The sequence below is a fragment of the Salvelinus sp. IW2-2015 genome, linkage group LG1, assembly GCF_002910315.2.
Source record: "Salvelinus sp. IW2-2015 linkage group LG1, ASM291031v2, whole genome shotgun sequence".
NCBI classification, from domain to species: domain Eukaryota; kingdom Metazoa; phylum Chordata; class Actinopteri; order Salmoniformes; family Salmonidae; genus Salvelinus; species Salvelinus sp. IW2-2015.
The window spans coordinates 33,623,816-33,637,369 of NC_036838.1; the positions used below are offsets into that span (position 1 = coordinate 33,623,816).

Genomic DNA, 13,554 nt, shown 5'->3' on the forward strand with positions numbered 1-13,554 from the left:
CGGCTGTATAGAGCTGGTGGAGGGGGTATGAGGTGGTACTGAGCTGGTGGAGGGGGGGTATGAGGTGCTGCGGGTATAGAGTGGTAGTAGCTGGTGGAGGCGGGTATGAGGGTGGTGGGTAAGACGGTGGAGAGGTGTGACCGGTGGTGGAGAGGGTGGTAAGAGGGGGGATTCGGGGTGGGTAAACTATGGGGTAGCGATGGGTGGTATGAGTGGTAGAGGGGGTATGAGGTGGTAAGGTGGTTGGAGAGGGGTATGTAGGTGGTAGAGCGTGGTGGAGGGGGTATGAGGTGGCTAAAGCTGGTGGGGGGGGATGGAGGTGGTGAGAGCTGGTGGAGGGGGTTGAGGTGGTAAGAGCTGGTGGAGGGGGCTATGATGGTTAGGGTAGATGAGCTATGGTGGAGGGGGGTGTGAGGTGGTTAAGAGCTGGTGGAGGGGGGTTGAGGTTGGTTAAGAGCTGGTGGAGGGGGGTTGAGGTGGGTAAGAGCTGGTGGAGGGGGGTGTGAGGTGGTAATACACTTAGATTACATGGTGAGAGGTGGAGACAGACAAGACGGTAGGATGGCCAGACGCCTGTGTGAGGGGTGTGACAGGGTGGGTTACACGCTTGGTCGGAGGGGGGTTGAGGTGTAAGAGCTGGTGGAGGGGCGGTTTATGAGAGTGGTAAGAGCTGGGTTGCGCGGGGGGTATGTGTAGGTGTAAGAGCTGGTGGAGGGCGGGTATGAGTGGTAAGAGCTGTAGGGGGTATGAGGTGGTAAGAGCTGGTGAGAGGGGGTTAGGTGGTTAGAGCGTGGTGGAGGGGGTTATGAGTGGTTAAGAGCTGGTGGAGGGGGTCATGAGGTGGTAAGAGCTGTGGAAGGGACGGTGAGTGGGGGATGCTGGTGGAGGGGGTGTGAGGTGGGTAAGAGCTGGTGGAGGGGGGTGTGAGGTGGGTAAGAGCTGGTGGAGGGTGTGAGGGTGGGTAAGGCTGGTGGAGGGTGTAGGTGTGGTAAGAGCTGGTGGAGGGGGTGTTGAGGGGGTAAGAGCTGTGAGGCGGGGTGTGAGTGGGTACAGTAGCTGGGGGGGGGGTGCTCTGAATGGGTAAAGCCCCGCTGGTCGGAGGCGGTGTGACGGTTAGCCGTACCCAGCTCGGCGTTGTCACCCACCTGTCTAGAGTGAGTGCCCTCATTCCACGATCTGGAGCTAGAAGCTGGGTGCTGTAGATACCAATGCCTCCGCCCCCCCTCCCATGTGAGATTGCGGGTTAAGGAAGGGCTTCTCGTTTACCACTCTCGCGCCGGCCCCTCCACCACGGAGGTCTTACCCACTCAGCGACCCCCCTCCACAGAGGGGGGAGCTCTGGAGCGGAGGCTGACCCACCTCACACCCCCTCCACCAGCTTTTCCCCACCCTCACATCCCCCCGGTATGTACACTTCCTGCCCCACACCCGCCGCGCCGTCCGGTTAAGCGCGCTCGACGCGCCCGACGATGCCCGAGGTGGAGCGGGGCGGGGTTCGTGAGATTACGGAGTAAGGCTGAGTGCGGGGGTTGAGGTGGTTGAAGAGCTGGTGGAGGGGGTATGTGAGTGGTAAGGAAGTTGGTAGAGCTGGTGGAGGGGGGTATGAGAGTGGTAAGAGCTGGTGTGAGGGGGTATGAGTGTAAGAGCTGGTGGAGTGGGGGTATGAGTAGTGGAAGACCGCTGTCGGGTGAGGGGGGTATTGAGGTTGGGTAAGAGGCTTATACCTACTCTAATACACACAGTGCCAATTTTAGGAAGCCTGAAGTTGAACTGCGTCATGACCTTTTCTTCCCAAAAAAAATCTCTTTTGTCCAGAGAGGAGCCCTTTCCTGATTCTTTGCCCAACCAGTTACTACCTAAGGAAACTCAACCTTGATGGTTTCCAACTACACCCTGCCTCAAACAGGTGGACTGGAGCCGTCACACCCTCAAAGACCTACAACAGGTGGAAATACACATTGCTCCTTACTGACCATATTGCTATGTTCTTGCACACTTCTCTCGCTTGTTGAAGTGGCTACAAGTTTGTGTGGTGGATTAGGTGGCGTGAGCGTGTCTGGGAAAACAACGCTTGTGACTTGACTAGACAGAGGATGATCTACTGGACAGACTGACCATCAGGGGCAGCTTTGATTCGACGCATGACATAACAGCGCGACTGTGTGTAGCATGTCAATGTGTAGCTCCGGATTACCTCTTAGAAATATAACATTGAGCCTCCATTTAGTTGCATAATGTTGTGGGACTAACTGTAATTTCTGATTGGCTTCTTTTGTGCAGTCCTTCACCGCACTCTCATATCCTACTTGCATGGTCTGTGCTGTTGATTGCGGTGGGACGGAAGACCTGTACTGGTGTGACAAGGGCGGGGACACCATCTCGAGTGTGTCTTTAAATGCATACGGGGCCTAACGGGACAGTCTGTGGTCAACACTCGTCTGAGGGAACCCCGCGACTGTGGCAGTCCGACGACGCAAACGGTGAGCGAACGTAGCTCTAAATAACGAACAGAATTGCATTATGTTCTCGTATTGTCTCTTTTGTATGAATGCTGCTCAATATTGAAGGGGGTTTAGCTTTTGATTATTTACTCAAGTAGAATCTTCGAGTGTGATCCTTCACTTTGCTGAGAATGGTAGGTTGCGTTATGACCCACTCACCTGTGGTGTTCTGTAGTGGTTCTGAAGCCTCAAGCTGATGCTGTTGTCCCTGCCAGGTACCTGACTGGGTCAGAACTGGTTGGTGACAAACCCCACATTAGAGGATCGGGATGATGGTATTACAGGGACGTGCACTCTGTAGAGGACAGGCGACTCACCTGGCCAACGGCCTCGACTCTGGACTTTGCATCAACGACGCCGTATCTACTGGGGCGACGCCAGAGAGTGGACTACATTGAGTTGCGCCAGCTTGGTGCGACTTTATGACGCGCGTAGCAGGCTTGGTCACACGTTCATTACACGTTGCACATCTTTGGATTAGTTGACATATTACACACCACGCGTGTGAAAACGATAGTCGTCGTGTACAGCATAGTACACACCAACTGCTCTATGATGTAAATTAAATCGATTCTCTCGTATCTGACGCTGTCTGTGTCTCTGTGTGCCCCCCTGCAGTGTTAAGCCAGGACAACCCCCATCATTCAATACGTCTTTTGAGAGTCATCACTACCGACTGGGAGACCAAAGCCAGTCAAATTCAGGTTTGCACCAAGACCCAAGGCACCACTAACTATTATCCACCTGCCACCCCCGATGGACGTTTCACACATTCTACCACCTTTACCTGCCACATTCGAGTGTTGTATGTAAGTCTCCGTGTTACCGCCACACTGAACACCCTTGTCATTGTTGGACTGGAACGTGCTTGCACTACCTCTCACCTGGCCATTGTGTTTGTGACCCACCAGTGGCCAATCCACCCGTGCAGGACCAATAAGGAGGATGCGAAGTAACCTGTTCCTGCTGCTCTCTGGGGGGACAAGTGTCTCGACCGTCCTCACTAACTTTTACTTGACCAGAAGTGACGGGAGGACAGGTGTATGTCCACGACCGCCAGCATGTGTGAGTTTGAACTTGTCTTGTTTTCCTCTGCCTTATTGTGCTCCAAACTTAATCTCTTCTCTTCCCCCATCATCTCTCTTCTGTCTCTTTTACCCTCTCTCTCCATCCTCTATCCTTTCGCCTACCCCTCACCTCTCTCCGTCGTTGTGTGCGAATGCAATGTGTTCCTTCTGTGGAGTTGACAATGAGGGATATATTGGTGCGAGGTTTCTCGACGGTCCTGCGGAATGCCTGTCGAAAGTTGGTACAGGACAGTCCTAGGTCCAATGACCTACTATCTGTGTGTCTATAAGCTCCTGGTTGACTGATGTTGTATTGGTTGTTCCCTCTATAACTGATTCAGTGCAGGGCTCCGGCCTTAGGTTCCAGTTGGTACTTTAGGTATCTTGTACCAACTCAAGTAGTATTGTGATCGAGACAACGACTGTCGCTTTTAGAGACTTGTCTTAGTGCCAACTTACATCCTCGTTTTGTCTGGCCCAGTCGTTAAGTGTAATCCACCCTCATCGCTTCTGTTTATTCCCCTGGGATTTTCCTCTTTTTATATACACTTCCTTATCTTACTGTGTTTTTATTTCAGACGAAATAGTTGTCTCTGTCGTGGGTAGTCCTGCTGTTCCTAATCCAGATATTTGTCTGGTTTCATGGTTAAACAGGGTGTCTAGTGTGTTTTACTGCTGCTGTGACAAATCGTTTCTCGTCTTTTCAAACCATGTTGTTTTTGGTGAAATTTCATGCCTACGCATGTTTTCGCATTGTTGACTGTATAATGTAATTCATTTTAAATGTTGTTTGCAAGATCTAGTGAAAGGCGAATAAGCCATGCATCAATATGCGGTATTTGTAGATGTGACGGTTCCTCTCTCCTTTCCTGGTGGTCACGCGTGTAGGCGGAGCTAAGGGGGGGGGGCGTACCATGGCGCCCTAACCATTCCCTGTGCATCACCAAGCGCTGTATCCCCCGTGTTCTGGGTGCTTTGACAAGCCGGACAGGACGACGGTGACGATGTGTGACGAATCTGCACGAGCCTGCCAATCTGCAGTTACGGTCCACGATCTTTACTTCTCGCGTCCAAGCATCTTTGCATCCTGAGTTCTCCCTTTCTCTTTCTAACCGCGTTCATTTGTATTTCTCCTTCTCTTATTTCACCTTAGCTCTCCCTCCTATTCCTCTGCCCTCAGCCCAATGACGTCTGCCTGCCCGTAACTCGTGTGTCGCTGGATGACTGCCGCGGTGCAAGACTCACTGTCGCTGGGCAATCCCGGCCCCAATGGCAGCTTGTGACGACACAGAGACGACTTGGTGTCGCATTGTCACTCACGAAACCCAAGGAGGAAGTGCTGATATGACAATGACAGGGTTGCGATTAGAATTGAAGATCGCAGTCGACCATGTGGTATAGGATTGAGGAATTCAAACCGGTTATTTGGTCTATACATTAAAATATCTGTTATAAGTTTCTTTGCACTGATCTGTTATTTGTTCGTGTCCTCATATTGAAGCGGACATGTGGAGCGCGTCACCATTTCGTGGTTGTAAACAACAACTTGTCGATGCCGAGTCCGTTTGGCAATGTGACTATGGAAAAACAAAACGGATGTTGGCAAGCAACTCTGAATGAACGGTACAAGGTGCTGGTATGGTCCTCGTGTTCACTGTCCCGTTCGTGTGCCAGGACTCCGGTCTCTTCTCACTATGGGCGCGCTCTGCGCTCACAGATTCTGGGTATTCGTATTGATGATTGATGACCTTTCTTTTCAGGCAGCCTGTATGGTTGTCCTGCCTCTTTCTGTTTCGCCTCGCACTTCCACTCTCCATTGTGCTCTGTTTTTCGTCCTGTTGTGTTATGTGTATGGTGTGTTGTGTTGTGTTTGTGTTAACTGTGTTGTGTTTAGTGTTTGTAATTCGTTGTTTTGTCTACTGAATGTGTGGCTGCGTAACTGCGGTGGTTTCCAGTGCTACATGGCGACTGACCCTTTCGATCCAATTTGGAATTTTGCCTTACTGTTAGTGCAGAGTGTCCTTTTGCCCTTTAGCCCGCTCCCTCTCTCTCTTGTTCTTTCCGACCTATTCCCTTGGCCTCTTCCGTAGGGGGTTGTTACGAGTGGTGTGTATCTAACCATGATATCGCTGGTACCCCCTCCTCGCCTTCAACCATCTCCCGCGCATCCTAGGTTCTGTCTCCCCTTACACTCTCACTTTAGCGCGTTAGGACTCGTCAACCCCCCTTCTCGTCTTGTTTGCTCCTTGGCCCTCCCGTTCTCTCTTCCTTTTTACTCCTTTCACTCTAATCCTTTTACCCCCTCCGATTTCTGGTGCGGTTAACTCCCCCCTCCATCTTTTTCTATGTCACCAGGTCCTTTCCTTTGTGGTTGTCCCAATTTTCCTCCTGATAATGATATTTTGTACAACGGTACTAGTCGTCTGCTCCGTGAATAGAACAGTGTTGGACTTATCATAGCGTGTGCCTCCGTCTGGTTTCAGTCTTCATACCAGAGATCTTACACATTCTGGGTTGCAGACTTTGGACAGTAGTTTAATTGAATGTTGGGGTTTCATGACAACAGTGAGAACCGATAACGTTTCTCTTTGAGCTTCTTTTTCTCACCCCTCGGCTCTTATCTACAATGATTGAGGAGCCCTTCCTGATCTTTGCCAACCGTTACTACCTAAGGAAACTCAACCTTGATGGTTCCAACTACACCCTGCTCAAACAGGTGAGACTGGAGCCTCAACACCTCAAAGACCTACAACAGGTGGAAATACACATTGCTCCTTATGACCATWTGCTATGTTTGATCACTTCTCTCCCATTGTGTGTGTGTGTATTAGGGCCTGAACAACGCGGTGGCGCTGGACTTTGACTACAGACAGCAGATGATCTACTGGACAGACGTGACCACTCAGGGCAGCATGATCCGACGCATGCACATCAACGGCAGCGACGTACAAGTCAGTGTAGCTCCATTACCTCTTTACCTCTTAGAAATATACATTTGATTGGTAGCCTACATTTAGTTGCATAATGTGGGGAACTGAACTGTAATTTCTGATTGGCTCTTTGGCAGGTCCTTCACCGCACATCTCTTAGCAACCCTGATGGTCTGGCTGTTGATTGGGTGGGAGGGAACCTGTACTGGTGTGACAAGGGGCGGGACACCATCGAGGTGTCTAAGCTGAACGGGGCCTACCGGACAGTCCTGGTCAACACCGGTCTGAGGGAACCACGCGCTGTGGCAGTCGACGTACGAAACGGGTACGAACGTAGCTCTAAATAACAAGCAGGAATTGCATTCATGTTCTCTTATTTTCTCTTTGATGAATGCTGCTCAAATATTGAATATAGCATTGATTATTTTACTTCAAGAGAGACTCATTGATCCTCACTTTGCTGAGAATGTAGTGTGACGTTATGACCACTCACCTGGGTGTTCTGAGTGGTTCTGAAGCCTCACACTGAGCTGTGTCCCTGCCAGGTACCTGTACTGGTCAGACTGGGGTGACAACCCCCACATAGGGAGGATMGGGATGGACGGCTCCAACAGGACTGTGATTGTAGAGGACAGGATCACCTGGCCCAACGGCCTCACTCTGGACTTCATTAACGACCGTATCTACTGGGCCGACGCCAGAGAGGACTACATYGAGTTCGCCAGCCTGGACGGAACCAACCGACACACTGGTAACACACTCTGTCATACACGTGTGCACATTTGGATATTGACATTACAACACCCACGCGTGAAACGGAAGTCGTGTACACTATACACACCACATGCTCATGAGTAAATAAATCACTGCTCGTATCTGACGCGTCTGTTTCTCTGTGTGCCCCCCCTGCAGTGTTAAGCCAGGACATCCCCCACATCTTTGCCATGACTCTGTTTGAGGAGTACATCTACTGGACCGACTGGGAGACCAAGTCCATCAACAGGTGTCACAAGACCCAGGGCACCAACAAGACCATGCTGATCAGCACGCTGCACCGGCCCATGGACGTCCACATCTACCACCCTTACCGCCAGCCAGAGGGTATGAGTAAGTCTCCTGTTACCGCCACCTGAACACCCTGTCATGTATCGACGTGTGCCTGCACTCCTCTCACCTGGGCCTATTGTGTGTGTTTGGTTGACCCACAGTGGCCAACCACCCGTGTCAGACCAATAACGGAGGATGCAGTAACCTGTGCCTGCTGTCGCCTGGAGGGGGGTACAAGTGTGCCTGTCCSACTAACTTTTACCTGGCCAGTGACGGGAGACGGTGTATGTCCAACTGTACCGCCAGCCAGGTGAGTTTAGCCAACGTCTGTGTCTTTCTCTGCCTTATTGTGCTCAGAACTAATCTTTCTCTCTTCCCCATCATCTCTCTTTCTGTCTCTTTCCCTCTTCCTCTCCATCCTCTATCCTTTTCCCTACCCCTCCCTCTCCCTCTCTCCCTGCAGTTTGTGTGCAAGAATGACAAGTGCATTCCGTTCTGGTGGAAGTGTGACACAGAGGATGATTGTGGGGACCGGTCAGACGAGCCTGCGGAATGCCGTGAGTGACAGACAGTCCTAGTCCATGAACACTAACTATCATAGCTGCACTGTACTAAAGTCYTGGTTGACTGATGTTGTATTTGGTATCCCCCTATAGCTGAGTTCAAGTGCAGGCCCGGCCAGTTCCAGTGTGGTACAGGTATCTGTACCAACCCAGCCTACATCTGTGACGGAGACAACGACTGCCAGGACAACTCTGACGAGGCCAACTGTGACATCCACGTTTGTCTGCCCAGTCAGTTTAAGTGTAGCCACCCCAGCCGCTGTATCCCTGGGATCTTCCGCTGTAACGGCCAGGACAACTGTGGAGAGGGAGAGGACGAGAAAGACTGCCGTGAGTAGACTGCTGTTCCTACAGTATTGGAGGGGTTAAAGAGGGGGTGTAGTGTACTGCACCAACTTCTCGTCTTTTCAAACCAGTGTTTTTGTGTTATTTTCAGCCTACCATGTTTTCTACGCATGTTGACGTGTATAATTTAAATTCATTTTAAATGTATGTTTGCAAAGACTAGGAGCGAAAAGCCATGCATCATATACGGATATTGGTAAGTGACGGTCTCCTCTCTCCTTTCTGTCCCGTGTAGCGGAGGTGACATGTGCCCCTAACCAGTTCCAGTGTGCCATCACCAAGCGCTGTATCCCCCGTGTCTGGGTGTGTGACAGGGACAACGACTGTGTGGACGGATCTGACGAGCCTGCCAACTGCAGTACGGATCCACTCTACTCTCACGTCCAGCATCTTGCTCCTTGATTCCTCCCCTTCTCTTTCTACCGCCCTTCATTGTATTCTCTCTCTGATCTCTAAYGTCCCCCATTMCCTCTCCCCCTCCAGCCCAGATGACGTGTGGCGTGGATGAGTTCCGCTGCAAGGACTCTGGTCGCTGCATCCCGGCCCGATGGAAGTGTGACGGAGAGGACGACTGTGGGGACGCATCAGACGAACCCAAGGAGGAGTGCGGTGAGTGATGGACAGAGGGTTGGCGATAGAGAGATTGAGATGCAGGCGAGATGGTGGGATAGGAATGGAGAGATTCCCAAGGTTATTTTGTGATGTGTGTTTTACATAATTGTATACTATTAAAATATCTGTTATAATTTCTACTTTGACTGTATTCTGTGTATGTCGTGTCCTCAGATGAGAGGACATGTGAGCCGTACCAGTTCCGGTGTAAGAACAACCGTTGTGTCCCGGGTCGCTGGCAATGTGACTATGACAACGACTGTGGAGACAACTCTGATGAGGACAAGTGTGGTAGGTCCCCTCTGTCCTGTCCAGTCTGATGCCAGGACTAGGTCTCTTCTCACTATGGGGGAGATTAGAGCTACAGAATATATGTGTATTCTATTTGTATATGATGCCTTCTTTCACTGTATGGGTTCAGCTACATCTGTTCCCCAAACAGATCATTTAATAGTTTTTAAAGGTAACACTGTTGTTTGTGTATGTGTGTTGTTTGTGTTTGTGTATGTGTGTTGTTTGTGTATGTGTGGTGTTTGTGTATGTGTGTTGTATGTGTGTTCACTCAACTGCGCTGCACATTCAAGATTTTGATTTCCATTGCTTTGATTTAACTTTGTGACCATTTGCACATCTCACATCATCTCATGTTTATTCTGCATTTCACACTGGCCTGTTGACGTGGTTTAGAGGTAGGTGTCTTCACGATCAGCATGAACACCCCCAACCTACCACCAATCTACCCAAGCCCCAAGTGTCTGTCTACACTAACTATCCTATTGCCATTAGGGGAAAAAAATATACACAAAACATTTAAAAAGTAGCTTTGCTCCTTGACTCCATAAAAAGTGTTTCTACTCTATCCAGACTCTCAGCTCCTTTCCAATCCCACTAGTCCTTTTAGCACCTCCCCCTCGATGTACCATGTGACCCAGTGTACTCCCACCCCCCATCTTCTGATATGTCCCTTGCTACCAGTCTCTTCCTCCTGTGTCTGTACAGCCATTTTACCCTCATGACATACGTCTGTGTCCGGAAGTTCTTATTCTTTTCCTCACCCCTCCCTCTCCTCTCCTCCCTCTCTCGTCACCCCTCTCCTCTCCTCCCTCTCTCGTCACCCCTCTCCTCTCCTCCCTCTCTCCTCACCCCTCCTCTCTCTCCCTTCAGTGCCAAGGCAGTGTTCAGAGAGTGAGTTTTCCTGTACCAACGGTCGCTGCATCGCTGGGAGGTGGAAGTGTGATGGAGACCATGACTGTGCTGATGGATCAGACGAGGTACAGTGACACTCACAGTTATTAAAAATACAGTAAAATTACTCACATCAAATGAATGGAAAAGGAAAAACCCCTCACTGTTCCATGCTCCAAAACATTATTTTTTTGTTGAAGCTTAGTGATATGGAAAGTCAATGCCATCCCCAATCTTACTAGTGCATGTCCTAACTCATTGTCACAATGAATACATCATTACTAGAGGATTGTTCATTTATGAATAGCATTGTCATTAGTGTGACGTAGTAAGTGATGTCCCTGCGTGTCCTCCTGCAGAATGGCTGTGATGTGAAGTGTGACAGTGATCAGTTCCAGTGTAAGAATGGCCACTGTATCCCCATCCGCTGGCGCTGTGACGCAGACCCTGACTGTATGGACGGCAGTGACGAGGAGAAGTGTGACAGCGGAGGTGAGTTTTTTTTATACACACACATTATTGTACTGTTCATTAAGTACAAGTTGTGGGTATGTATTTCATAGAGAAAAGTAACTCTCTCTCTGTCTCAGTGGGTAGACACTGCCCCCTGGATGAGTTCCAGTGTAACAACACTCTGTGTAAGCCCCTGGCCTGGAAGTGTGACGGAGAGGACGACTGTGGAGACAACTCTGATGAGAACCCAGAGGAGTGCAGTGAGTCCCCATGACATCAATAACACTGCCCCTGAGGATCATTCAACACCTACCTCACACCTGTCATCTCTTCTCTCCTCCTCCATCCCTCAGCTAAATTCCAGTGCCCACCCAGAAGGCAGTTCCGCTGCCACAACGACCGTGTCTGCCTGCCGATAGCCAGGCACTGTGATGGTGTTGATAACTGYGGGGACAACAGTGATGAGCTCAACTGCCGTGAGTTTTTCTAGTAGTAGAGAGTTATGGAGTGGATTTTTACAATAAAGAGTTACGGAGTTGACTAGATGGTTATGGAGTTGAAATAATGCAGCCTCCTCCCTGTTTTCCTCCAGAGACTCCTCCTACCATGCCAGTCTGTCAGAAGGATGAGTTCCAGTGCTCCAACGGCCGCTGCATCAGCTCCAACCTGCGCTGTGACTACTTTAACAACTGTGAGGACTACGGCTCTGACGAGATCGGCTGCAACAAGAAAGTGCTGTGTTCATCTCGCACGCAAGAGTAGTGTTTGTGTGTGTGTCTGTCTCTGTATGTATACATGTTATTGTCTGTAAGTTGACTCTCTAGGGCCTCCCGGGTGGCGCAGTGGTCTAGGGCACTGCATCTAAGTGCTAGCTGCGCCACCAGAGTCTCTGTGTTCGCCGCTCTGTCGCAGCCGGCCGCGACCGGGAGGTCCGTGGGGCGACGCACAATTGGCCTAGCGTCGTCCGGGTTAGGGAGGGTTTGGCCGTAGGGATATCCTTGTCTCATCGCCTCAGCGACTCCGTGTGGCGGGACGCGCGCAGAGTGCGCGCTAACAGGGCCAGGTGCACGGTGTTTCCTCCACACATTGGTGCGGCTGGCTTTCCGGGTTGAGGCCGCGTGTTTAAGAAGCAGTGCGCCTTGGTTGGGTTGTGGCTTCGAGGACGCATGGCTTTCGACCTTCGTTCTCCCGAGCCAATACGGGAGTTGTAGGATTGAGACAAGATCAGTAATTACTAGCGTGGATACCACAGAGAAAATGGGGTAAAATTAAACAACAATAATAATAATAAAAATAAAGTTTGACTCTCTGTCCTGTCTGGTTCTTTGCAGACTCTTCCCTGAATGACTGCCGCAATAACAGGACAGTGTGTGGTGACGGTGATGAGGCCCACTGTGTGGTGAATGGCACTGAGGCCTTCTGCTCCTGCAAACCTGGCTTCAAGACCACAGGCAACAACAGATGTGAAGGTACAGCACTGGTTCAAATACACTCTCTATGTTACTGTTATGACAAAAATGTCTGGTGTAGTCTATTGATCTGTAACCCAAATCTTTTTGCTTTGGGGGGGTTGTTCACAGATAAGAATGAGTGTAAGCAGTTTGGAGTGTGTTCCCACATCTGCAACAACACCAAGGGCTCCCACAAGTGCAGCTGCCACAAGTACTTCACCAGGATCAACGACACCTGCAAGGTTGACAGTGAGTACTGCTCAGTTCAGCATTACCAGTGGATCGGTTACAGTTACTGCTTCTCTGTCTTTAGAAACCTGTCWGAATTTGTCTCTGAGTGTTTTAGCCTCTGTCACAATTGTGTGTGTGTATGTTATACTAACTGATATCTAATTAAATGTATGTGTGTGCCAAATAGCTCTTAGCCACGCARGACAATTGCATTGTATAGTGATGGCCTCATAACCGTAAGTCAGAGGGGATGTCCTAACTCGGGTTGTGACCTCCCTTCYTCTGTCTTCCCAGACTTGAGACAGGTGCTCTACATCGCCGACGACAACGAGATCCGCAGCCTGGACCCTGGCATGCCCAACTGGCGTTATGAGCAGACCTTCCAGGGCGACGCCAACGTGCGCATCGATGCCATGGACCTGCACGTCAAGACCAACCGCATCTACTGGACCAACTGGCACACGGGCAGAATCTCTTCCTACGAGCTGCCATCCTCATCCTCGTCACCGAACGGCAACAACAACCGACACCGTCGTCAGAGTGACTCCCGCGTCGCCAACCTGGAGGTGTGTGTCTGTCCGTGCTCAGATAGTCTTGACTGATCTTGTGTCATGCCCTTGGCCCTTTCAGACAAACAATGATTTAACTGGTATTGGCCCCCCACCCCCTCTCCCTGTGTTCAGATCCCCGGTCTGAAGATGCCCCGCGGCATCGCCGTGGACTGGGTGGCAGGGAACATCTACTGGACAGACTCTGGCCGAGATGTGATCGAGGTGGCCCAGATATCAGGCCAACACCGCAAAACCCTCATCTCCGGCATGATTGATGAGCCCTATGCCATCGTAGTGGACCCCCAGAGAGGGTGAGTCTGCCTTGGGAGAGGAGGATAGTGGGGGTAGGAGAGGAGTCTGGACTACTGTGGAAATACATGGGTCTGGAAGATAATTCCTGAGTCCTCAAACACATCCTTCTTTGTGCACATACTGCTTTCTGATACAGTATTTAAATAAGACTGACGATAGAAAGATGGTGTGCTAGACCAGGGACAAATCAACTGGACATCCAGTAGATATAGTCAAACGCATTACTATGTGATGGTCAAACGCATTACTATGTGATGGTCAAACGCATTACTATGTGATGGTCAAACGCATTACTATGTGATGGTC

The 13,554-nt window shown here is 50.4% G+C and overlaps 1 protein-coding gene across 1 annotated transcript in view; it reads left to right on the plus strand.

The window, feature by feature from the left end:
- LOC111966053 (low-density lipoprotein receptor-related protein 1-like) overlaps positions 1-13,554 on the plus strand; it is a 180,280-nt gene that overhangs the window by 146,946 nt on the left and 19,780 nt on the right. The window contains 21 exon segments of the mRNA XM_070444379.1: positions 4,366-4,370; positions 6,204-6,284; positions 6,400-6,519; positions 6,636-6,823; positions 7,044-7,249; positions 7,411-7,599; positions 7,707-7,855; positions 8,009-8,102; positions 8,202-8,438; positions 8,689-8,811; positions 8,937-9,062; positions 9,240-9,356; positions 10,230-10,336; positions 10,610-10,742; positions 10,841-10,963; positions 11,057-11,179; positions 11,296-11,438; positions 12,037-12,172; positions 12,284-12,403; positions 12,680-12,951; positions 13,069-13,247. Coding sequence (XP_070300480.1) covers positions 4,366-4,370; positions 6,204-6,284; positions 6,400-6,519; positions 6,636-6,823; positions 7,044-7,249; positions 7,411-7,599; positions 7,707-7,855; positions 8,009-8,102; positions 8,202-8,438; positions 8,689-8,811; positions 8,937-9,062; positions 9,240-9,356; positions 10,230-10,336; positions 10,610-10,742; positions 10,841-10,963; positions 11,057-11,179; positions 11,296-11,438; positions 12,037-12,172; positions 12,284-12,403; positions 12,680-12,951; positions 13,069-13,247 — 2,971 coding nt within the window.